Source organism: Clinocottus analis, unplaced genomic scaffold, assembly GCF_023055335.1.
Source record: "Clinocottus analis isolate CAN_PGR_092001 unplaced genomic scaffold, fCliAna1.0.p SCAF_23, whole genome shotgun sequence".
NCBI lineage: Eukaryota > Metazoa > Chordata > Actinopteri > Perciformes > Cottidae > Clinocottus > Clinocottus analis.
The window spans coordinates 10391445-10417500 of NW_027175965.1; the positions used below are offsets into that span (position 1 = coordinate 10391445).

Genomic DNA, 26056 nt, shown 5'->3' on the forward strand with positions numbered 1-26056 from the left:
CGGCAGGAGGCCGACACCGATCGTCCTGCTGGTTCGGTCCAGCCGTGTTATCGCTGCCACAGACAGCTTACATGCCTGCTATCACTGCAACAGGTGTGTGTGTGTGTGTGTGTGTGTGTGTGTGTGTGTGTGTGTGTGTGTGTCCGTTTGTCGGTCCTCTCAACCTCCCTGTTGGCCCTGTCCTGTCCTGCTGCCAGCATCACCATAGCAACACAGACAGCCACTGATGTCACACACACACACACACACACACACACACACACACACACACACACACACGTTTTGCCCTCAGCACACAATCAGCTCGTGGAATAAAGCATCTCGGTAAACAATGATTAGCCTCAAGAATAACGAGGCTACGAGTGACAAATCAGGCTTCATCCTCTGAAAGCACGCACACACACACGCACACACACACGCACACACACACACACCCTCCTCTGGCAGAAGCATTCATGATGACCACTGGAGAACAGAACACACTGTATGAGCACAATCTATTCAGAGGGGTGTGTGTGTGTGTGTGTGTGTGTGTGTGTGTGTGTGTGTGTGTGTGTGTGTGTGTTCCAGCTCTTCTCGAGGTAATGCTTGGCTCAAACATCACCTCTCCAACGCTCCTCTCCAAGCTTGTAATGGCCAAGAGCGGCAACACTTCAGCTAAAGCTGTGTGACGGCCATCTGACAGACCCTAAAAATAGCTTCAGTGTTTACATTATCAGAGCACTGGAGGAGCAGGAGAGTTACTGGAGTTGGTATTTACAAGGTATAAAGTTGGAGGCTTGGATTGCTGCCATGGCGAGCTGGCTCGCAGTCTCTCCTCGACAGACAGCAGCAAGAAAGAAACATCAACGTTTGGAGAGTTATTCTCTTCTCAGCTACAAAACACAGTTGCAGCGCGTGTTGTAACTTTTTCAAATGCTTGTCAACGCACCTGAAACGCACAAACAGTGTGTATGGTGGAATGGAGGCTTGAGGGAGGGCATGCTGGTTTGTCACTATGCATTGTGTTGTGGGCTGCCCATCATTGACAAAGACAAGATACCCCGTCTCTGCCTGTTTTCATTGGCTCACTAAACCCCTCACAGCGCCTCCCTCTCAATGGATAACTTCACAGATAGAAACAGAATTAATTGATACTTAAGTACAACACAACATTTCAAAGTGTGCCTAATGTTGGCACTGGTGAAGGGAGATGCTTGCTGTGTGCCCACATGGCAGAACAATGCAGCGAGGATGTTTCATAGGAGGGCAAACCTCCATATACACACTGACTGCCTCCAAAAGGTTATCAGTGCTGCTGCAGGTAAAGACCATCTTATTTTGCTCATAGATTAAAGCAAAGTGATGAATGACCTTTAGGGAAGTGGAATCTTTTCACAATTATGTATTCGTATTATACCCGCTTACCTGTCCTCATCCACATCCATTGTAATATGGATGCCAAACAGGCTGTTGACAGCAGGACTGGGCAGATTGAGACCCTCGCCGATGAAAGGCTTTATACCATCTTTCCCCGTCACCACAATGGCGCTGTGAGGATGGGCATCAGACTTCAGCCTGCTCTCTTCTATCTGGTTTCTGAAGATGAAGGGAAGGCCTGCTGTTGCTCCTCCGTAGGCTCCTTGGGGCGTGAAAAGTCCTCCTGTGCCAGGCGCCTGACTTTGGCCTCCTTGAGGGTTGTTGGTGGCACTGGGCACTGTCGCGTTCTGGACACCGCTGTGAGAGGTGCTGGAAGGTGCTGGAGGTGTGCTCAAGCCTCCTGAAGGCTGAGTCTGGCTCATATGCTGCTGTTGGCCACTTTCTTGGAGGATGGCCGCCATGGCTGATGTATTTCCTCCTTGCAGCAGGAGACCTTGGGCTGAGGCTGCTTCTCCGCCAAGCCCTTGGTGTCCTGGACCAGCAGGGGTGATTAGAGGCGATGGTACCTGGCTATTTGGAGGCCCCACAGGGAGAGATGACACGGGAAGGTTCTGAGTGCTTGAGACAAAGTGCTGCTGACTATAGTCCGGCTGACCAGTGGAGAGGCCAGTAGTATGAGTAGAATAGGCAAACTGCTGGGCCTGCATGGCAGGAGGCATAATTGGAGTCGCCTGATGCATGGCACCATGGTGCACACCATTGAGGCTGTTAGAGAGGAAGTTCTGGGGAGCAACAGGCTGCACATTGACCTGAGCCTGTTGCTGTGATGCTGTCGATGAATACCCGGTGGGCTGGAAGGCACTTGCTCCGTTCCCTAAGTGAGGAGCCAAGCTGTAGCCTTGCTGCAGAGGCTCTGAAGGGAGGGGGTGGGTGGGGTGCGCGCCGGAGTAGCCGCTGTCCGTGGTGTTCTCCAACGTCTGTGCAGAAAAAGCACTGCTAGTGACCACCGAGTTACTGGAGGGCCCCAACCCACTGTCCCGGTCCACACTGTGATCAGGGGTCACGGTTGCCTTCAAGCTATCAACAGTTCGATTAACATTTGAATCTGAATCTCTCTCATAGAACTCAGTGCATGTCCACCTGCCCCGTCTGAAGGGTTCTCCAGTACCATGGTCAAGTTTAATGACCCTGAAACGGGAACTACAGCTGGCGTTGTGAGCTGTGTGAGCTACAACGGGAGAGACCGTGGCAGCAGGGACTGTGCTGTTGACTGCCGGATGGGAGGCTGTGCTCGGGACAAAGGCTTGAGTTGTAGCCGGCACAGGCACTCCTAAATTATGTGGAGTGGCACGACCAGTGCCTGTACTTTTATGAGAGACACCCCCGTTTTCCGGGGCCGGGGTGGGCGGCTGGCCGTCCTGGGGCTCTCCCACGTTGTTTAAGGTTTCCTCGGATGAACTCCTCTCACAAACCCCGAGGTCAGTCCGACAAGCGTCAAATATTTCCGACGACACGTCCTCCGTCCGAGACTCGTCCGGGTCTTCGAGGCTTTCGGTGTCGTCAGTGATGCTGCTGGCCGCCACCTGAGCCTGCGTTACACTCGTGATCTGGAAACAACTTTTCTTCTTCGCCGGCATTTTCGACATGTTGCCTACCTGCGTAAAGTCAGTCTTCTTCCAGAAGAAACGAAGTGCTGGACTAATGTCCTGCGCAGTAATTCACAGCTGAGGGATGTGACACAGACACGTACAGTCACAGGACTTTTCCATTCCGAACCTCTTCCTCCCGCTTGTCGGAGAAAAGTGTCACAACCGAAGCCGGACCCCCCAAAACTCCCGAGACGTTCCGCGGTGTCCGGTCACAGCACGCGGGCGACTAAAGCTCCTCTTACGGCCTCTGACACCCGGTCGGCCTCCCCAGTGTCCCGACAGCGGAGTTGCAAACAGGCCCTTGTCAAAGTTCTTGTCCAGCAGCTGCTGCCGGTACTTTAGTCTGAGGAGGGCCCGGTCTCGCAGCCCACTCTTCTCTCAGCTATATGTATTTATCACCGACTAGCTAAGTTAGCTGATGTTAGCTAGTTTCCCCTACCTCGGTACCAGCATGTGGGAAATCCTGATGTAAACAAATCCATTGTCTTTCCAAAAAGAGTATATAGTCCAGCAGTGGACAGAGAACACGTCTCAAAGTCTGTGAAGTTGTGGCTCTCGTCGTGCGGACAGCTCACTTTTGGCAGCTGCTCATAGCAGCTAGCTGACAGATAACCACTTTACCACAGCGGCAGAGAGCTAACGCGCAGCTAACTCCTGCCTGCCGCTCTGCTAACCCAACCACTCGACAAGATGGCAAGAGCGAAGTGCATCCTGGGTATTGAGGTCAAACTAGTTTTGTGTTATCTCAACAAAAAAAAGATGCACAATGTCCCAGACTTGTATCTTATAGTCCGTTCATGAAGTTGTTGCGGCTTTATTTAATTTTAAAATAGCTTAGTACGTTTTTTTGTGACTAATAAATTGTCTCCGAACGATCGGTGTCGCCGTCGTCACTTCCGGTTGACGTCCCACCCGGTAGATGGAGGATGAGATCGCCAGCAGTCGGCAGATGTTAGTCATTGTGTGATGTGGAGTTTATCAATTGGAGATTGTACATTCGGATAACCTCATGAATTACAGTTTAACAAGTCTACTGTTGTCTTTAATGTTGCTTATAATACAGCCATGAGCTGAAGCCATTCATATTTTTATAGGATGTTTGATCTCGCCTGACAGAAGCAGCTGTCAGTTTTCGGAAACGTCTGACTCATTTAGTCAGACACATGAGTCATAATCCTAATACTTGCTTGGCATAATTTTACTTACCGAATGTTAAATTCATAAACGCAGTACAGGTGTGTGTGTGACTATGAGATTAATTATAGTGTGCATGCTATAATTTTGGTCAGTGTGCAGACGGGTTTATTTTCCACAAAACAAACATCATAAAAACACTTAAGAAGGGAGATAAGAATTAAATGAAAAACATAAATTGAACTAAAATAATTATTTTAGGTGATGGATGAAAATATGATGTATAAACTTGTAATGCATAGAAATTAACGACGTATTAGCCAAAGCAAAGCAGTCTCAACTCATATCTTGTGTGAAAGTACATTTTCAACTGATTGTTAGAAACCAGCACACCTCTCTATTTCAGCATGAAGATGGTCTGAAAAGGCTGAAATACAACAAAACTATTCATCACATCAGGATTTTATGTCAACTTAATATTCTAGTAATTATATTATTACAGACACATTGAAAACACTGGTTCAGCACATTGTCATATTGAACCAGTTCACACAGACAGAAAGTATTGTTCTCGTGGCCGGTGTTCATGTCCAGAAAGGAGGAAACGCCTCATTTGGCCCATGACTATTGTGACCCAAGGGTAAAGCAAAAAGCAAAACATATTCAATCACCAAATGGGATACATTCCTGTCTTGTGTTTGGTATTTGAAATTTCTTCCTCTTGTTTTAACTAAGATGATTGCATGTGTTATGTCTTTAGAGGCCAAATTAAAGATATCAAATATGTTCTTTGCCAACAAATTTGTTCTTGAGAAACCTTTAGGATCTACAGTTTCCTCCACATTAAAGTGTGATGTTGAATTTTGTTTCATCCTCCAAAAGCAAGACGAAGGGAAAATGTCAACTGAAAAAATCAAAGGAAGGAACAGTAATCATATCGTCAAAATCAGATATATGGTTATAATAAGTACAGGTCAGTCCCAAACTGCAGCATCCTAAAGCAAGACAACTATTTACATTTTGTACAGAAATTACAGATGTTTGAAATAGTTAAGTAGGTTGAAGCCTGTAAAACACTTCTCATGACAGATTCTATCCTTCAGACACTGATTTTAAACCCTTCATTCACATTATGACCAACCAGGACGATGACTCATGACTTTGGCTGCTTGCCCAACACGTCAGGTGTGAATGACGCACTGAGGTGTACATGCTGTGGACTTCCCAGCATCAATAACTCTGATGTAACCTGTTGGACGAGTGATATTCATTCTAAAAAATAGCACATTTAGTCCTTAAAGGAATTTGTTTACCGTTTTTCACTCATGTTAATTACAGTTTTGCTTGCTGGTGAATCATTAGCAATGAGCATATGATAGAGATTATTGCTTCAATAAAGACCATTGAAGCCTTGTGATAGACAGCAGGACAATTTGTCACGAGGGCGACACATGACACAAAGACAAATAAACAAGTCAGAATGTTGGCTTACGTTTGAGTCAATTCTGATTCAAGATCGGCTTTCCTCTTTAATTGTCTTTATTATTATTATATATATTGTGTATTATATTATAATTATCTCCAAAAAGTGTTGGCGGAGGATTAGTGTCATTATTTTTCAAAAATTATTAGGTTTAGTTTTTGTTGCAGATCTTCATTTAACCACAGTTACATGTTATGTCTGACATGTTATCTCTAACATGTTAGAGATAACATGCAACACATCCCATCCTTTGACCCTCATGGCAAAATACAGAACTGCCCTTGTGGACAATGGCATTCAAATAAAAATATGAAGGAGAACGTGTTACTGTGATGTATTATCACTCAAGAACAGACTGACACATGTGACCTCTCAACCTCATCTCTTACACGGTCATGCATTCTTATTACTCTTGAAAACACAAATTGTGCCACACAGAGTTGTGTTTTTATACACGGTTGATGAACTGAGAGGTGGAAAACAGCCTCTCCGTATTATTCCCTTGATACGACTAATCATTGAATTACAGTTACACAATTCCTGGTTGCCAACTCACAAGGTCTGTCTGATGAAAACAATTACATGCAGTCCTCAGATAAGACGGAGGAGACGGAAAACAACACAACCTCGATGTTGGTTGACACGTCCAGATAATAAAGGTAATAAAATACACAATTTCCTTTGTGTTGCTGCTGCATTTCAAGGGCTGTAGAAAAAGATGTAATGTCAAAAGATCATGACTTTATCATTGAAAAAAAGAAGTAGGAGTACTTGTGTGACTTTGTGAGTGAAAGCATTCATTTATCAGTTTGTCTAAAAAAGTACCACAGTGGGGAAAAGCCACTGAATTACACCGTGCTTTAAATAATCATGAAGCATTACTTCTCCTCTCCTTTGGGCCTGGATATAACTCCTGCACACAATGTTGCACCATCAGCTCAGACCTGTAAACCTCGACGCCCTTCTTTAGTAGCCGTGCGTGGGCTTTGCAGCTCCAGCCAAAGTGTTTGTGTAGCTGGACGTGTTTGTTTGCTCTGGTCTGAGGGCGAAGACTAACCGGCTGTGCTGCGGCGCGTCACCGTGGAGCACGCCGGGTCCACTTTCAGCGCAGCACCGCAGTAACAAGGCAGGCGTTGTACTGCTGTATTCTGGGTCCGGGGTCCTGGCCAGCGGTCACTGCAGCAGCCCAACCTGGGAGACCTCTGGCCTGAGCGCGCACGGCCAACACACACAGTGACCAACATCACTCAGCACTTGCTAAAAAAAGGGGTTCCCCAGAGACCAGGGCACAAGGGGTCGGTTCAGGGCAACCTGAGCAGCCCCAAGCTGAATTATGAAATATGCACGTGAAGCTTGCGCATGGTTTCTGCTTCATTGGGCTCCTTTTCCCAAAGAAACACAAGTTAGCTTGTTAGTTTTGACCTGAACCATTTACTAGCCTGCAAATAACAGTAAGTGATCCATGTGTGTGTGTGTGTGTGTGTGTGTGTGTGTGTGTGTGTGTGTGTGTGTGTGTGTGTGTGTGTGTGTGTGTGTGTGTGTGTTTCAAAGTGGAGCTCTAACCCTTCTTCGTCCACATAAGCCTCTTTTTAGCTCCAAATATTTGCAACTTACAGAAGAAGCTTGGAGTGAAAGTCTGGTGTTTTGCAGATTGATGGGTGTATATTTTCTGTTGAGCTATGAATGTTCCACCTGTTATTTTTCACTACCTCATGAATTCCTTCACAATAAGCCTATTGAGCATTCATAGTGCAGTTATTACACAATATCCTGATATTACATAACACTGCGTGTGAGTAATGTACAGTGATGTGCATTGTAACGGTGTGTAACACTGGAGCAACATCGTGGCTCAAAGGCCGCAACACACAGACCAGACAAGTGGACAACTAATAAATAATCACTATTAGGCAGATAAAAGTTGGAAGGTCAGTCGTGACGTCAGCGTGTGGAAACGTCTGGAACAAAGAAAACAGGAAGGAAGAACCCGTCAATGTTCAGGTGGAGAGACTTTGCAGCTGGAAGCACAACACATGGCTCATCATATGATGACAACATCCTGACAGACCAACAGGAGAGAAAAAAGAAGCGGGCGCAACAACTTGGTGTTGCAACTTCGGGGATGTTTGTCCCCGAAGTTGCAACGACCAAAACCCGACGTCAACAGGCAAGTGAGACACACCGGGAGTTTTAATTGTAGCGTGAAGATGTGAATCATTTGTGAAACAGCTGCTTGTTAACATGTTTCCTCAAAGACAAAGACGGGTTCACACTGAACTGGACATTAAATGTTGGCGTCATGAGGGAAACTTTTAAGATGCTTCAGAGCACATTGAAGGGCCCGACGTCTTATAATGAGAGCAACAACAACGTTGCTGTGAAATAACACGTGTCTCAACGCCCTAATCACCAACAACCACAAGCTACCAAAGCAAGGAGTACAAGGTTCATGGTTTTGGAGTCTTAAAAGTCTTACAACACAATAAATAATGCCAATTACTCTGAAAATGGGGGAAAAGAGCACCGAGAAGGTGAAACAACATTCCTGCTGGAACAGATTTTCAAGCTGTTATCCCCAATGAAACAAGTTGTGATTCATTGTTTGAAACGCGACAGAAACAATAAATCTTCAAGATTTGGCCTCGAAGATGAACTCTGTCCAGACAGTTTCAGTGACATCAGCGAGTGTTACGTACGTGAGAGAGAAGCAGAGACAATATTGTGTGCTAACACACCCACGCAGAACAGAAAGTGTATATTGACACAGGAATGTGTGCCGAAGTGAAATATTAACAAAGAAAATCCAAAATCCACTTGAACGGGTTCCTCTTTGATGTTCTTGTTAAACTACATGACGTGATGCAGGTGGCTGGTCAGGATTAGAGATTAGGAAGAGATTAGGAAGTACGTTTTCTGTGGAAGATGTACAGTGACGTGCTCCCCTCCACCTGCACGGCTCTCCTGCTTCACCTGCTTCACCTGCTTCACCTGCTCCACAGGATGAAGCTCAATCACATTCTGTAAAGTTTTCACAGAAAGATCTAGCTCCAGGAATTCATCTGCAGCAAAGAATCTATCTATCTATCTATCTATCTATCTATCTATCTATCTATCTATCTATCTATCTATCTATCTATCTATCTATCCATCCATCCATCCATCCATCCATCCATCCATCCATCCATCCATCCATCCATCCATCCATCCATCCATCCATCCATCCATCCATCCATCCATCCATCCATCCATCCATCCATCCATCCATCTATCTATCTATCTATCTATCTATCTATCTATCTATCTATCTATCTATCTATCTATCTATCTATCTCTATGAATGTAATTTGCAAGCAGTCATAACAATATTTGTGAAAATAAGACGTAAAGCTGAGTGTACATTTCCATGAGCTCGTGTCCCGCTCCCCTCATGAGCAGGTGCATCATAAACATTTAATCAAAATGTTTGCTTCTGCAAACTTGTTCAACTGTTGTTGGAGCTCAGCATCACTACAGTTTATGAAGTTTTAAAGGTTAATGAAATGAGTTGTAGACATCATTTGCGGCATAGTGCAGTTCTACTCAATGTCTTTTCAGACGCAGGTAGCTTGTAGAGCAGAGGAGCGGCGTCATGTGTCACGTGATCACTGGTTCAGTTACACGTCCCTTCACACCAACTATGTATCACTGGATCCTGAAGGATGCTTTCATATCTGCCTTTTAGCGTTTCATGTTTCCTTTCAAGCCTGAGGAGGATTTACTGAGTTGACCTGTCAAGTGTTTCCTCAGCAGCGGCTCGAGAGCGCCCCCTGCGTCCCACTGCGCTCATGACCCAGCACGTCAATCAAAGCTGTAGTTCTCTGTCACGGCCACAAGGTGTCGCCACTGAGCAATAAAACAGAACTGCAGATGCTCTGCTGTCCAATCCATCTATCTATCTATCTATCTATCTATCTATCTATCTATCTATCTATCTATCTATCTATCTATCTATCTATCTGGATCTGAAATATATATACATATATATATATATATATATATATATATATATATATATATATATATATATATATACATATACATATATATATATATATATATATATATATATATATATATATATATATATATATATATATTGTATCCTATAATAAAATAAATAGTGAAAGTAAATACATGAGCAGGCTTTATTTATATAAATAAATGAAGCCAATATAGCCAATATATTGACAAGATGAGCTATAGGTTTAATAATAGTATTATTATAATATGATTATTATTTTTTATTATGACAGACAGCTGCAGGAAATCAAACTTCTTAACCAAAGAAGATCAGAAGACGTTAGCGGTGCATTGTGGCGTGTCTGTGTGTCTGTGTGTGTGTGTGTGTGTGTGTGTGTGTGTGTGTGTGTGTGTGTGTGTGTGTGTGTGTGTGTGTGTGTGTGTGTGTGTGTGTGCTCCGTATCAGAGGGTTCAGAGGTGAAAGACTGAACTCTGACGTGTGGCCTCAGTGTTTGAGGGAGTTCCTCACTGACTGGTGAAACAGCAGCGTTTGGACTCATTTACTGAAAGAAGAATCAAACCTGCAGGAAAACAAAGCAAATGTTAATAATAACTGAGCGGCAGCTCACAATTTGGCCGAGAGGATTTTTAGTTCTGCTTAAAGAAAGGTTTTTGAAAGACAAGATAAACAACAACAGTAATCTGACCGGATGGAAAGTGAAGGATTTTGTTGATGAGTTTGGCATCAAATGCTTTTTGTTGAATGAGATGTTTAATGTTGTTTGGACTCGTGCTCCAGCACCTTGCTGCTTATGGACGAACACATTGTTTCTTCCCATCGATTCACGCTTCAACAATCAAAAGAAGTGTTTTCTGACCTCGTGCTCCTTTGGATCTGAACTCTGCAAACGAAGATCAATGTGCTGAGAAATAACATTTCATTGTCATCCTCTCAATTTTCTACAAATAAAGATATATATTCCATTTCAATAATCAAGTTAAGAGTTAAAATCATGATTAAAAAAAACATAATTATGGAGACAAAGCTATGCGAGACTTTCAGTGAAGCAGTGAAACTGATCAGACCATGAAAACGTCCAGAGAGACGCTCTTCATCCTTCATCCCCCATGAATCATGAGTATTCATGTGTGCAGAACAGTGGGGCTTTATAGCAGTACATCATCATCATCATCATTATCATCATGCGACCCGAGGATGAAGGACTAGGTAGGAGCTCTGTGCTTCCTGACAGGAACACATGATTCATTCCTGCTAAACCTCTTTATAAAATGCATAATAATGCCTCTTCTTTACATGCTTTTGAGAATTAAAGTGTGTAAATAAAAATCAACGGAGAGGAGCTTCTTTTTTTTTTAAATGTATGTAACTGACCTTCTTAAAAGTAAACGTGTGTGTGGATGATCCTCAGCGTTCCTCCAGCATGCTTATGTGAGAGCGACAGAACAGAAAGCTTTCAAACCCAAAAGGAAGAAGGAGTCGATGAGGAGTTTCACTCAGCTGAAGCTGCTTTTATAACCAATAAATCCATAAAATGATGCGTTTTATTGATTTATTGCTTCTATGCTTTCAGGCTGCAGGTCAACATTTCTCAATATCAGTGTATGATAAATGTATTATGATACTTTCACCAATATGATGCAAATAAACAAGACAAAGAAAGAGGTCATCGTTCTTCTTCTGACCGCATCGTTCAAATCCTTTCTCACTCTGGTTTACATCTCACCTTGTCTGTGCGGTGACTGAAGTGTCTTGTGTGTTTGCATCGCTGCATTTTATATGTCTATTTGCTAAAAAACATGTGTTTGTGTGTATTTTTCAGCATGGATTTGCATGTGTGTGTGTGTGTGTGTGTGTGTGTGTGTGTGTGTGAGTGTGAGTGTGAGTGTGCGCTGCAGTGGGGTGTTGATCCTCCTCGGCCTCAGTGAATGCTCGCAGTGTGCACACGGACGCTGCAGATGGACCTTTGATCATGTTGACCTTTCTCAGGGGGCGAAGGTCAATGGAGTGGGCCGAGCCGATGGTCACGTGGTTCAATCCCAGTTGCTGTAAACAAGAGATATGTTATCAAATGATAACGCTGTTTCAGCTGCGACGACATTGTTGAGTGAACGTCCTTCATCGATGTCCTTGAAGGGACACTTCTGAAACTGTTTATGACGACTCATCTGTCAGAGCCTCTGCTCCCTCCTCCCCTTTCTGCTTATTGATCTCCTCTGTGTGACAGACCTGGGCCTGAGGAGGAGAGAGGAGACATGTTCTAGGACCAACGAAGCGCCAGCTCACCATCTCCCAACCTGCTGCTGCTCATGTTAAGGCCTGCTGAGCCCCGACAGGAGGAACGAGCAGCTGGGTTACTTTTAAATCACCGTTGTGTTGATATTTGTTTCACTGCACAGATAAAGCTCTGGCAACCTAGAAAGAAAAGAAATAGGAATTCATTTGCAGCAGCATATCTTATTTAGACATAGTGACTTCTCAAATGTGTAAATAAACTAATTAAAATAAAACATATTCGTCATAATGGTGTGATTTGAGCTCAAATCCCAAGAAAATGATTTATTTAGCGATCTATCTCTGCTGGTCGACCTCCTGCGTGTTCATCTGTGGGAGTTAAAAATAGACTTGTTTCTTACTGCTGCACAAGACAAAGAGGGAAAGAGATCATCAATAAATCATTTTGTCCAGTTGAGGTGAAAAGATTCAAGACAAAGCAGAGCTGCAGAGGAAGAAAAGATGAACTTTAAACCTTTAATCTCTCTCCTGTTGGTTGCTCGTCATCTTGATTACAGATATATATAACATATTAAAACATAAATAGCCAAACCACGGACTAACTTATTAAGATATTGATATCATTGAATGTGTAGCCAAACCCTGACAGGTTATTGTGGTCTGAATAATAATAATTTTAATTTAATAAATGAGCCAAACTGTTGCTGCAGGTGACACTTTCCTGGTGCTGTAGTTCATTTACATTGTTTAAGGTTAACTTTTGCCTTCACCTGACAGTGTAGACATGGGCGAGAAAGAGAGAGAGAAACAGAGAGAGAGAGAGAGAGAGAGAGAGAGAGAGAGAGAGAGAGAGAGAGAGAGAGAGAGAGACAGAGAGAGAGAGAGAGACAGAGAGACAGAGAGAGAGAGAGAGAGAGAGAGACAGAGAGAGAGAGAGAGAGAAACAGAGAGAGAGAGAGAGAGAGAGAGAGAGAGAGAGAGAGAGAGAGAGACAGAGAGAGAGAGAGAGAGAGAGAGAGAGAGAGAGAGAGAGAGAGAGAGAGAAAGCGAGAGAGAGAGAGAGAGAGAGAGAGAGAGAGAGAGAGAGAGAGAGAGAGAGAGAGAGAGAGAGAGAGAGAGAGAGAGAGAGAGAGAGAGAGAGAGAGAGAGAGAGAGAGAGAGAGAGAGAGAGACCAACAACATGCGCTGTAACCTCTCGGGGATCAAGGCTCACATTTGATTTATTTTGGGTCAATAGTGGTTTTAAACATGATGTCGTTGTGAAAGTAACACCTGAGAAGAGCAAACTATTGGTTCACTGGACTGAAGCGACCGAGAAGAAGGGATGACATTGTGTTAACAAGTCGACAGCATAAAAGCACACAATGCTGCTCAGTGCAAAAGTATTGCTGCCTTTAAATAAACTACTTTCCTTTCACTTCCTTGTAGTCTTAAGGTTTTCTACTTAATTATAAATATATTTATGTGAGGCAAGGAAGACAGAACAAAAGAACAATGTGTTGAGTTGTAAATCAGTTGCAGGCGCCTGGTTCATTCATCTGCAGCTGCAGGAAGCCTCACACTCAACTATTCTGATCGATTCCTTCAGCAGAGAAAACCACAAGGTTGGTTTGCATCACTTCATAGTACATTTAAATAATATGCTCAAACATATGCATGAAAAAATATGGACACCATGTATAAAAAGAAGAAATGTTCTATTGCTGTTGTCTTATCTGTGTTATCCAGTTGTTCTGATGACAACGATGATAAAGGCCTCGCTCAAAGCCGAGCCCGAGCTAAAGCAAACACGCTGCTTTCTGAATCTCCATGACTCACGTGCAGCCTGAGGGAAACTATGTTGACGGAGCAGGTGGCCATGGAAACTGACAACCTCCAATAGGAGAATAGGACATGGGTGTGGCTGACGCGTCAATTAATAACTTTTCTGCACTCAGTCTTCCCAGGAAGGGAGCGACCAGAAAGAATTCACTGGAAGTTTCTCTACAAGGTCCAACCTGTCACATGATGTTGGCCTTCAAAGGGACTGAAGGAAGCTGTGTATGTGGAGCATGTACCTAACACGCATAACCCTGCAGTATATCTGTGAAATATGAACCGAGCTCTGTGACGTTAAGTCTTCTCACTTGCACTAGTTGTTTAGTTTCTCGCTTACATTTATTTCTACATTAGTCTGAATGTAAATGATTGATTTGATGTCATTCATTGTGGGCCATTCAATTAGGAGTCAGGTTTATCTGAGCAGTTAAAGTCGCTGATTAATGCTCTCCATTAATCCCTCCATTTAAAAAAGAGCCTTTGTGTGCGTACACCTGCTCAATAGAAGTAGCTCCCAGGTGTGGACTTGTATGATAAGTAAAACAGCGTCAATGTTGTTTAAATCCTCAAAAGTCCTAGATATACCTCACAGACAACAAGTCCCAAAAATACAGTCTCTGAGTCTCCCACATAAGAACTTTCTTTATTCAAATCTCAAATCAAAACCCACCTCTTCAGAACTGCTTTTAATGTGTGATTGTGGGTTTTATGTGATTATTGTATAGCTCTTTATGATGATTTTAATGTTTGTAAAGTGCCTTTAAGTATTTGAAAAGTGCTATGTAAATCAAATGTATTATTATTATAATTCTTATAACTCTTCTTTCAGGAATCCAAAATCTTTATTCTCTTCAAAACAGCACGATATCTCCTATCCTCCTTGTATATTTGAACCATGTTTATTTAAAATACGAAATTGCTCATCAGCATAATGAGTTTGCTCCTCAATGTTTTGCTCTGTGATGAAGTCATGGTCTTTAGAGTGTCCTCCTGTCTGTCAGTAACCACTCACCAAAATCACTGCACAACTTCTAAATTGTGTCCACGTGCAAATTTGCTCAGCTGATTAAAGTGGAGTAGCTATACATATGGATCTTAAATCAAGAGCTGTATACAACCATACCGTGATATGAATAGTGAAAAGGACCGCTGACTTCAGCAATCACCAGTAAAAACTAATGTGTAACATTCATATGTACATTCATTTGTAAATCTCAGGGATCTACATTAGCCTGAAACCATGACACAATACTAATGTGCAGTCTCAAATATTTGGAAATATGTATATTGACGGATTCAACCTGAAAAAAAATCGGATTTGTCATAAGACAATAACAACGACGGCAAGCTGTAACAATTATTTCACGTAGCGGAGAAAAAATAGTCTGTCTAGCTTTTTCTGGCACGACATATTCATCCGCCGCGCAGTATATTATGCAATGAGGAAGTAGGGCGAATAACGTCCCAAGCGGAGTGATTTAATCGGGACTACACCCAAGCGCCTGTCCAAATGCAGCGGCTTTTCTTCATTGCTTAGAGCAGAAGATAACGAAAACGTGAAGATAACGCGAGCGTTCTGCTTACTGGAGGCTCGTTAAACCACTGATAAATACAGCTTCAGCACCGCTTCTTCGTCGCTCAAGAGACGCCCGAGACTTACTTGACCCTCCGTATTTTTCCATCTTTGAACTAATCTCACAAACATGTCCTGGCAAAGCTACGTGGACAACCTGATGGCTGATGGCATCTGCCAGGACGCGGCCATTGTTGGGCACACGAACAACAAATACGTCTGGGCATCGTTTGTCGGAGGCACCTTTGCCAACATAACGGTTAGTAAGCTCTGTTTGTTCGTATCAAGGGTGACACGAGAGGAAAAGGTACATTGTCCACGCCGGTGCGTTTGTCTGCATAGCAAGGCCTTGGTTAATGAAGCTAACTAAGACGAGCGGTACACATGGTACCCGTTGGTCACAGTTAAGCTGCATTGGCATGTATGCACCGTTGCTTTTCAAGCCACCGCCCGTCGTTGTAGTCGGGTAACCAACAATGTTGACATTATTTATTTTTTCGAAATTAACAAAATTAAACTAAAGCCAGTGCCGTGAACTCAGCCGCAAGCTACCTAGCTCAAACTAGCTCTGTTTGCCTGTGATGCCGGTCCGAAAAGATAAGCGAGTCGGACAAAGCACACTTGTTTGTTGTTGTTTTTTTACAGCACATTATACATATTATATATATTTTTGTGCTGCATAGTGACGTCTGTCTTTACCGTGCAACACAGTCTACCAATGACGTTGCCGAGCAGTGTAACGTTAGGGTTAGTTAGCAAGCTAACTACAGCTCGCGATTAGCTTAAATTCAGGCCGGTCATCCCTGTTGAACAATCCTTACCGGCTAACGCTAATAGCGCAAAGTTAGCAGCGCTCACATGCGCGCTCTCGTTTCCATCCACCCGGCTTCTGTGAATCACACCGCCCCTTATTTTCTAAGATGGCGGATGTACTCATTCATTTTGTTCATGGGAATGGACCGAGGTCGCTTGGTCTCGGTGAACATCGGTAGCGGTGGTCCACATTTGCATCGGCATATGTATATGGATTTAGCTAGCTCGACCCGATTGGACTGAAGCACTTAAGCATTATGTGAACATTTTGCTCACCAGTAGTCTTGGGCGCTTTCACTGGGCATCCATTTTGTCTATTAAATAAAAGATTAGTAAATATTTTGAATATTTGTGAAGGTGAATTTTAAAAAAAAAAAAAACATTTTAACGACCACGTTGACTGGCATGAAAACGCATGCTACACACACGTGACCTGTAAGCGTGAGCCGCGGGTCCCTGGGAGTGTCCGCTCGGGCCGCCAACACAGGGTCCCGTTATTCTTTCTTTAAAACTCTAATAAAATACATTGACATGATCGTTTTTTCATTTATGTGAGAAAAAAAAAATGTAATTAATTAACTGACCGGGCGTTTTCATTTTGTGCCAGCCGCTATGCTAACGTGATGTGAGCTAACGTTAGCAGAAATCCTTATTGAGTTTCTTGTTTCCTTGTGCCATGACTGTGCACTTCTGGCGTTTAGGGGCGACGCATTTTCTGTAAATTGGTTCAAAGAGTAAACTTGTGGGGGAAAAAACATATTTTTAAAACAACAATGCACTTGTAAGCCGTAGTGGTCTCAAAAAGTATAATGTTTTTTAGTAGATGTGCATTTTTTTCAGCATTATGTTCTTGTTAGCCATAGTGGGCCTCTAAGGTTTCAGGACTTACCAGCTACAATAATAACTTTTATTTAAACCGATCATCAGTGGAGGGCTGGATATTCTTTCTCAATACTTAGTATTCTGATCAATACACCAAAAAAGTATTGTAACAAGTTCTTAAGACTAAATGTTGTTACTTTTTATATTTGACTTGACATGTCAGTTAATACATATTTTAGTTTAATTGCACGATTATGTAATTGTGTATATATACATTTTGGTAAATTGGTCTTAAGACAACATAATGCTGCTGCATTTGTGGAGTTTGATTTATCAAATTAAGTACTTTCTCTGTAGTTTACTAGTCTTAAATGACAACATGAACAGTCATGCCTGTACTGGGCATCTGAGTGTTAAACACAGCAAGGAACTATCTTAACTCAAGTAGTTGAAAACTCTTCTTGGAAATTAGTTTATTTTTTAATCGTGAGTTTTTTTTCTGACTGTTTTGTACAACTTAATCAATGCTTAATTCATACTGTGATGGTGTAAATGTATTTGTTTTATACATTCACATGTAGCTGCTGCACTAGAATTGGGTGCAGCATTTGGACATGTTGAATTCCTAAAATAGCATGTAATTGGTACAATGAGGGAGGAAAAGGTTCAGTTGCATTGAATTTCATGTTTATTCTGCTAGGATATATTAAATCCTCAGATACCTAAAATACTTGTGTCTACGACGTCCGAGATCATGCATTCCTCACTGATAATTTTCCGAATTTTAATCTAAAAAAAAACATGTATGCGTGTTAAACTGCATGGTTTATTACATCTTGTCTCGTAAAGCCACACTACAGGATAAGTTGTGTTGTCTGTGAGGTTTTGAACAAATCATTTCTCAATTTGACATGTGGTGACACGTCTCATTTAAAAAAGTCTCCTGACAGGAATGTGTCCTTTACTGGCACTGCTAGCATTGTGGGAGAAGAATGAGGCGCAAAGAGAAGAGGCTGAATAATTGGTGGTTTATTTGAATTGCACTTAATCCGTCTCACTTGATGCAATAAATGAGCATTATATTCAAGTATAATGAAAGCCATGAAGTCCCATTAAAAAATTATATATTTTTTTCTGCATTTTGAAGAGTTGTACGTAACTTCCTGATTTCTCCCCCTAGTGCGGCGAAATTGATATCTTAACAGGAAGCGACCGCGAGACATTCTTCACCAGTGGGATAACCTTAGGCAATAAGAAGTGCTCCGTAATCAGAGATAGCTTCGGCACTGATGGAGACTGGACAATGGACATCCGGACAAAGAGTACAGGAGGAGAGCCCACATACAACATTTCTCTAGGCAAAGCCGCCCAAGGTGAGCACCACGTTCAGTGTTACAGATTAGTAGTGCAGAGGCGCCTTACCCGCTTTAACAGTGCCATTAGTTTAGCTTCCTTTTATAAACTAATGTCTGTGCATGTGCGCTAGATCTTGAATACGCCTTTCCTCAATATATGACTAGAGTGTTAACTGTGAATTACTGGATGTTTTCTTATGATGAATAACTGCATTTCAGCCAAATGAATCCTTAGTTGGAGGTAAGGGGCAGATTCATATCCAAAGGGTCTTGGTAGAAGGCTGTCTGTCGTTCATGCTAATGGTATTGACAATCATTGCTGTATTGCAGTTTATATCTTTTGTTGACATAAGGAAGACTAAACATCTTAAAGATGAACTAATAACATTGATTACATGTTCCCCTCTTCGTTGTCTAGAGATTTAATGTGTTCATGCTCCTGACAGTTCTTTTTTGACTAAATTATATTAGTCTGGGTTTTCACTAAACTCCAATGTATTAAGATGAGATCTATGCTAAAACCTAAGAAAATCATTGCACTTAATCCGGACTTAGAGGAAAAGGTTGCGTCATTAAAGTATATATTAAATTCATATTTTGGCTCTGGGTTTTCACTAAACTCCAATGTATTAAGATGAGATCTATGCTAAAACCTAAGAAAATCACTGCACTTAATCCGGACTTAGAGGAAAAGGTTGCGTCATTAAAGTATATATTAAATTCATATTTTGGCTCAGCCTTAAACTTCAACATCCATTAGTTTTCTTCAACTTGAAACTGTCTGTTTCCTATAACTTTAAGCTGGAACCAGAGGAGCAGCGACGCTGGCAGCGATCTGGACTCTGCACGACTCAAACACTTAACGTCAGACTTCACAACTCACTGAGAGCTCGACTGATTCATTTTTATTAGTGATTTAAGCTAATTGGTGTTTCCATTTAAATGTACTAAATTATACGTATATTAGTTGTATCAAATGATGAAATAGAATTTAAACCAGAAATGCCTACATTTATATTACAACCGATGGTGTTTAATGATTTTTAGCTGTCAAAATGGACATTGGCGGCGTCCATGCTTTATTAATAAATACCAACATTCTTACCAATTTCTGTGACCTAAAGAAGAGAAGTCCCTTTCTATGGACTTGCCAGAGAGTTGTAGGTTTTGGTTTTGCCTGTCTGGGCCCTGGTGCTCTTCCTCTACTAAGACTAAAAGGTGAGACTGCAGCTGTTCCACTTCTCCGCTCACTGGACCAGGATTTCCCCCCAAAACTATCTTGACTGCATGCATCTTCTCTTTCCTGGTTAACGCACTCTCTACCTTAAGTATGAATCTGTTCCCCTGCTCACGTGCTTCCACTTTATTCCTGGTAAAAGACTTATTCGGGCACTTCGGAGCTCTTGCATGTATTGAGGAGAGGTTTTACGGGCATGCTGCTGTCTGCATGTGTGGTTGTTGGTGTCCAGTAGAAACTTCACTTTCCTTGTCTTTGCTGCTGGCATCATGTGTGTTCATCACAAATGAAACCGATACTAGTCTCCTGTGTTGTGTGCAAACATCTCAACTTCAGACGGAGACGAACACAAAGTTACTGAAGACGCACCTAAACAATACCCTGTTGCCTGTTGCTCCCCCATTTTAGATGAGTAAAGTTGAGCATACTTTGGCTGTGACTTACCATCTTAGAAATGTCCAAACAAATGAATAGATTTTAGTTTTTTCGTCTGGCATTGCTAGCCCATCTTTCAGCATTTGCTGGGGGTCTTTAAAGTAATCCGGAATTGATCAATTGGTAGAACAGAATTTGAGAATTATTTTTTCAGAGTAATGGTTTTAAATCCATATGTTGTACAGCGCTAGTGCACATTTTATAGTTGCTAAAGAAAATAATACATTCATACATGGTGCATTTAAAGTCATTGCTTCTCGGTCTGAATCGCCACGTTGGATTAAAGCATTTCCAAATAACGAGAGGCAAGCGTGCCTCGACATGACTTCATGTTAATGTGTGCTGTTGTAGCACAACTCGGTTAGCGCGTTGCCTCCAGGAACAGGACTGATCCTAAACGTGAGGCTACGAGAGGTGGAACATTAGCGTCCTTTAATAGTTAATGATGTCAAATGTTCTCACTCTTGATGGAAGTTGGTAGATGCTAAAATAAAACATTAACTACAGCTCTGCGTGATTACTTTGTCATCGCAAGGTTGTAAACTGACTAGCAGCTTTGCATGCTTCCTGTTTGTGTGTCCTCCCCTCCTCTTCCCAGTTGTGTTGTTTCACCGCTAGCAGCACCGATACCAAAATGACTGTTTAGGCACGTTGCAGCCTTCACATCAAAGCGCGGCTGTGTTTTTGTGCGTTGTCTTGTCTGTAGCCGTCTGCTCCTTTTGGCTCTGTTCTTCTCGTTTCACTTGTGTGATCTCTGCACCTTCTCTAAATGTCCCTTCTGTCTCTTTTCTTTTAGTCTTGGTCTTGGTTATGGGCAAAGAAGGGGTCCATGGAGGCGGATTGAATAAGAAGGCATACTCAATGGCAAAATACTTGAGGGATTCAGGGTTTTAGTTTAGTTTTGACGTAGCTTATGTGGTGTAGTTAAGGGAGAGGAAGAAAAACAACAAAAAGAAAAATAACATAAAAACAAACAAAACTTTAAAAACAACAAAAAACTAAACTATTTCCTGTCTGGCCCACGTTTCCACCCGAGCAGCATTTCTAGCGAGTTTCAGGCTGTTCTCAACGATGTAGCCCATCCAGCAGGGTGGCAATGTGCAAGTGTTCTTTTCCAATCCTGCTGTCACCATATCTGTTCATTATTTTATTTTTTTCCCTTTGTGTACTCCAGTGTTTGTTGTTGTGATGGGGAAGGAAGGTATCCATGGAGGGAAGCTCAACCAGAAAGCATTTAACATGGCTACACACCTGAGGAAGTCCGAGTACTAAAGCAGCCTGTACCCAACCGCCCTTACCACCCTGTTGCATTTCTCACTACTTCAGTCCTAGTTGGAAGTTTCTATTCTTTTTCTTTCTCCTTTCTTGCCGCCCCATTTGTTGGCCCACATTTTGTTAACCTCTTCCTGTCACCTCGGCACACTGCTGGTTCCTCTTAAACCCCCTTGAGCACTACAAGTTGATGCATAGCGAAGAAGAGCATGTTGCTAACAGGTTGTATGACAAACAGCGAAAACAAATCTGGCAAAACAGTCGGACAATAAAAGCTTTACCGTCAATTTGAAGTAGGTATTTCTTTCTTTTCTCTGGTCATGGTGCGCATTAATCTTTCCCGAACCCGACCGTACACACTCCGCCCCGAGCAGCCGACCACTTCAGCGCTTGAGCGTCAACCGAGCTCGTCATGTCTTCCTGTTTTAATTTCCTTCAAGTGGAAGGGGAGACTGAATGTCGGTCCACTGCTGTTCCCTCTCGCCCTCCACGACCCCTTGCTGCCAATTTATTTTTGTCCCTCCCGTTTCCCCATCCTGTTTGCTCTAAGCAGGCAACACTAAAAACATTGCAGGAGACGCATCTTCATCAACCAACCGGTCCCCGACCCGGCTCCTTCAGATCCACTGCTGTCCTGGACATATTTTATCAAAGTGTGTGTGTGGGGGCTCAGTTGACTTGTCGTCAGCCAGATTGGAGCGTTGATGTCTGGATGCTGGTTTCCTCTCTTCCCCAACGACACGGGACCCCATGGACATTCCACAGCAACCATGGCTCAGGCACGTGATGCAGTTTTGTTTGCCAGCTCCTGTAATATATATAAATATATTTCTTTTTTTTTTTTTTGAAAGGCTGCCATTTTTGGATCGTATATTTCCCAGCAGTTGTTGTTTTTTTTAATTTTTTTTATAGGACCAAGTTGTAGTCGAAACTCGGGTGTTTATACGATTGCTCTAAATCATGTGATGGATGACTGCTAACCTTTTCCTGATGAAGGAAACACAAGATGGTAACAGTCATCATGGTTAAACATATGCCACTGCGGGGAGGTCAGGGTGGGAGTATATAAACATGACAGTACAGGGGAGCTAAGGGTGGGAGTATATATGGAAAACTCTCTTTGTCTTTAAAAAACACTGCATTTGTACAAACCCCATGCTGTGTTGACAACAACAAAACTGTGTAATAAATTGCCTTTTACTCTAGTCAGCTGAGCTCTGGGGTTCACACGGTCTGTCAGCGTCCAGCACGGCTAAAACTAACAAAATACCTTTTCAAAAATAGACACGATGGGATTGGAACTGAGACGCTTCTGGTCGTCTTGTTGAAACTAAACTGCAGAACCTGTGTATCCTGTGCCATATTAGAGATCTGTTGCTGTTGTAAGATGGATTTTGCCCTCTGTAGTCATTTCATTTGCACTTGTTTCTGTTTTAGCTTCAGCTCCACTGTTTAGGCCTTGTGGGATATGTACTCATAAAAACAATTTCAAGACCCGTTTGCTGATTTATGTTCATTTCCTTTTTCTTCACCACTTTTTTTTCTATTTAATGCATCTGATTTCATATGCATCAAACCAAGAAATGCCATAAATTGATTTATCACCTTGTTTACAGACAGATCAAATAAATTTATTCCAACCAGATGAAGTGTCTTGTTTGTTGTTGCATGCTCTTCATTCAGCCTCCAACACTGGAAACAAAGAACCTGCTCGCCAGACAGGTGAAGGGACCGGTGTTGGAAAACTAGCATTCAGTTAAGACTCAACACGGTGCATCTGGTTTTCTTTTGTGAATTATAATCCCACAGTGATGTCAACATCAAATAACGACAAAGGGAGTTCAGGTTTTGTCAATTTTAAGTTCAGACGCGTGTCTCAAAGTGTTGGCCGGCCCATTAGGTAAACTTATTTTACAATACGGCGTCTTTGTTCAACAGTTCCAAAATATGTTTTTGACCATGAAGACAGAGCTCAACTTGAGGCTTTTTAGCTGATCTTAATGTGTCTTCCTCAGCTGGAGGTTAGAACTCAATTTTAAAGTGAATTTATAAGATGCCATTAAAGTGTTAAAAGTTAGTTTAAACATTAGATTCGTGACAAAAGCTCCTGGATGTCTCATAAATGGACCTTGACTGCTCTTCACTGAGGGAGTGGAGCCTTCAGGTAGAAGTCCACCTGCGAATGAGCCAGACTTACAACTGGCTATCTGCTTATCACCCAATGTTTAGTCTACAGGTTGATAAACTGGCACAGCATGTACACTGAGAACGGAGCCGTCTGCTTTACATTCTGACATGAAAACACAGGAAAGTATAAATCTAAAGCACAAAGTTTCATTTTCCTTTTATTGAAGTAAATGTGTATCGAACAGACAAACATGAGCAGGAAAACACCAACGAGACGATACAACTGAAAAAGGCAATTCATGAACAAAGAGAAAAAACAATCAAGCTACATGACAAAAAAAAGCATCTTTACTTTGAACTGTATTAAAATGAGATGGTCAGTTAAATGTGTTACAGGCCCATCAAGCTGCTCGTGTTGCGACGCAGGAACGTTCACCAGGCGGCGTTTCCACTCCAGTGACGCCACATTTGAACCAACGTGACGTCACGAGGAGAGAAGGTCCTCTGCTTCCGGTGCGTTCTTCAGTCGCTGAAACAGAAACGTGGCACAAAACACAGACCGGAGCCCCGCGCTCCTCACGAGAGGACAGGAAAGAAATTGGCAAAAACCACATTGCTGTGGCTTTAAATGTTTCTACACTTTCTGAATGTTAAGTTCTTTTGACGTGAACGTGTATGTACAAGAATGAAACCTTCCTGTCATCTGAAACATGGAGATAATCAAAGTTGTAACTTATTGTGATTTCTACTTTTTATATACACTTTAAATAAGCGCAAGCTTGTGTGTCTTGGACTTTTCCACTCATCTGCGCGTCATCTTTTCTACATTAAGTACAGTATGAAGTCTACTGTACATCAGGTCTGTGAGTTCTGCCAAGCGACGTAAGCTTTCACGACGACTTCCTGTCACACGGTTGGAAATCCGCTGGTTTCCACGACCGTGTAAAAGAACGTAACATTTGTTTTCATAGGGCGGATAAATTACAATGTCTCGTAAGCAGCGACAGAAAAGATGAAACTGTTGGACCCCCCAAACCAAAGTCTCTGCAGCCGAGAGCTCCAGGGGCTTCGGCGAGCGGCGAGGTCACGCTCGGGGGTCGTGGGGGTCGCGAGCGTCGCGCTCCGGGCCGTCAGAGCGGGGCTGCTGCACCTGCACCACCACGGTCTCCACGGTGACCTCCTCCTCGCTGTCGCTGCTGTCCAGCTCGTCGTCCTCGTAGTCGGAGGACTCCTGGTCCCGCTCGGCGCGCGACGCTCCCGACATGGTGCCGAAGGAGTGGGCGCTGGTGGAGGCCAGCGAGCGCAGCAGCGGCGTGCTCTCCGACACCTCCTCGTTCTCGTCGGGGCCGCTCTCGCCCTCCTCCGAGTCGGAGTCGGAGTCGCCCTGCGAGGGAACCACCTTCTGCTTGCACACCGGACACGTCTTCTTGGTTTTGGTGAGCCAGGGGTCCACACACTTACTGTGGTACGCTGCAGACAACGCACAACGAGCACGGAGGTTATTGACATGCTGGACAACAAGAGACTGAACAACTTGAGCTGGACGACGGCGCTCGCTCGTCCTCACAGAAGTCTGTTTTCTATGGTGTCTCATGGCCAAAGAAGCCAATGAAAATATAACAAAACTAAGAATGAAATGATCCCACTCACCAATATTTGATGCTAAAAGCACATTAACGAGCCGCACTGAGCTCGATTGATTTACGGGCGATGATGACGTCGTACATGAGGAACACAGACGTCGTGAGAGGAAGACGTTCTTCACTGAAGGAGGTGAGACTCACCGTGAGAACATGGAAGCACCCGCAGCTTGTCGCCTTCTTCATATTCGTCCAGGCAGATGGCGCACACGTCGTAGCTGTCCCCTGTTTCACAAAGACGACACGGTCATCTTCTGACCGCTTTCACCTCAACACATCCGCTTCTGAACGTCGACAATACTCATAGTGGCTTTTTGTGTTGAGTGGCAATCATCGTCTGACAGCTGTGACATCACTTATGTGACGTCACAGCTGTGAAGGAGACTCACATACGATGACATGAGGAGGCTGGAAGGCGACTGAGGAACGATGTTTGTATTCTTCGTGTTTTTTATCAATTCCTTGTACAAAAGTAACATTTATTTAAACATCAAAGCAGTTTATTGTAATTTGTGGCCTTCGCATAAGTGCTCTTATCCACGAATAACATTGCAGTTATGAATAAATAATAATGCATCAAATGAGTTAGTTTGGGAAACCAGGTGTGTGTGTGTGTGTGTGTGTGTGTGTGTGTGTGTGTGTGTGTGTTTCATGAGGGAACTCCAGCGGCTTCATGAGTCTAATTTCCTGGACATTTCTGGAAATGGAGTCACTTTTCCTAATATGTCCCGACAGGAATGCCGCGCTGCCTCTCTGGACGTTCCAGGAGGTGCAAAGACTTTTTGAGCCATAAAAAAAGCTCAGGAATTTATCAACACTCCCTCCTCAAATTCCTGAGCGTTCCTCAGCGCTGGAGCAGAGCCGCTGTGTTTATGGAAGCTCCAACCAGCATGTTTTCCCCGACCGGGCCGAGTGTTGCTGCCAGGGCTGCATGTGACCGTATAAGGATGGAGTCACATCGACCAGCCCCTCCCCTTCCCTCCTTTTCCCTCACCCTCCCTCCCCCTCCCTCCCTCACCCTTCCTCCCCCCTCCTTTTCTGAGCGTCAGCAACTTCATGTTTCCACTCGGCTCCCTTCACACTTTT

General features: G+C 43.1%; 3 protein-coding genes and 1 long non-coding RNA gene across 6 annotated transcripts in view; 1 reads left to right on the top strand and 3 right to left on the bottom strand.

Annotated features, from left to right (window-relative positions):
* Positions 1-3677, bottom strand: part of tsc22d2 (TSC22 domain family 2) — a 28640-nt gene extending 24963 nt beyond the window's left edge. For both annotated transcript variants that reach the window (XM_068589611.1, XM_068589610.1), the window contains exon 1: positions 1408-3677. In XM_068589611.1, the coding sequence (XP_068445712.1) occupies positions 1408-3005 (1598 nt within the window). In that variant the 5' untranslated portion in view covers positions 3006-3677. The remainder of the gene's footprint in view (positions 1-1407) is intronic.
* A 7839-nt stretch (positions 3678-11516) lies between these two features.
* On the bottom strand, positions 11517-16147 carry LOC137793461 (uncharacterized). Its single transcript, XR_011078222.1, has 3 exons — positions 16091-16147; positions 11930-12058; positions 11517-11689 (listed from the first exon to the last, which is right to left on the bottom strand). It is a non-coding gene; the product is annotated as an uncharacterized lncRNA (long non-coding RNA).
* Positions 15173-22848, top strand: LOC137793459 (profilin-2-like). 2 transcript variants are annotated; one of them, XM_068589630.1, is made up of 3 exons: positions 15173-15528; positions 18085-18277; positions 21106-22848. In XM_068589630.1, the coding sequence occupies exons 1-3, from the start codon at positions 15400-15402 to the stop codon at positions 21201-21203; spliced, it is 420 nt and encodes a 139-aa protein (XP_068445731.1). In that variant the 5' UTR covers positions 15173-15399; the 3' UTR covers positions 21204-22848. The 2 variants fall into 2 exon arrangements, with proteins under 2 accessions (XP_068445731.1, XP_068445732.1); XM_068589631.1 differs by lacking the exon at positions 21106-22848 and adding an exon at positions 20728-21099.
* Positions 22849-23535: 687 nt separating this feature from the next.
* rnf13 (ring finger protein 13) overlaps positions 23536-26056 on the bottom strand; it is a 7938-nt gene continuing 5417 nt past the window's right edge. The window contains exons 5-6 of the mRNA XM_068589891.1: positions 25115-25195; positions 23536-24800 (exon numbers count right to left, since the gene is read on the bottom strand). Of these exons, the coding sequence (XP_068445992.1) occupies positions 24415-24800; positions 25115-25195 (467 nt within the window). The 3' untranslated portion in view covers positions 23536-24414. The remainder of the gene's footprint in view (positions 24801-25114; positions 25196-26056) is intronic.

Coding starts and splice junctions, on each gene's coding strand:
- LOC137793459 (XM_068589630.1), top strand. CDS start 15,400: ATGTCCTGGCAAAGCTACGTGGACAACCTGATGGCTGATGGCATCTGC. Junction 15,529..18,084: donor GCACCTTTGCCAACATAACG/GTTAGTAAGCTC, acceptor TTCTCCCCCTAG/TGCGGCGAAATTGATATCTT. Junction 18,278..21,105: donor TCTAGGCAAAGCCGCCCAAG/GTGAGCACCACG, acceptor TGTGTACTCCAG/TGTTTGTTGTTGTGATGGGG.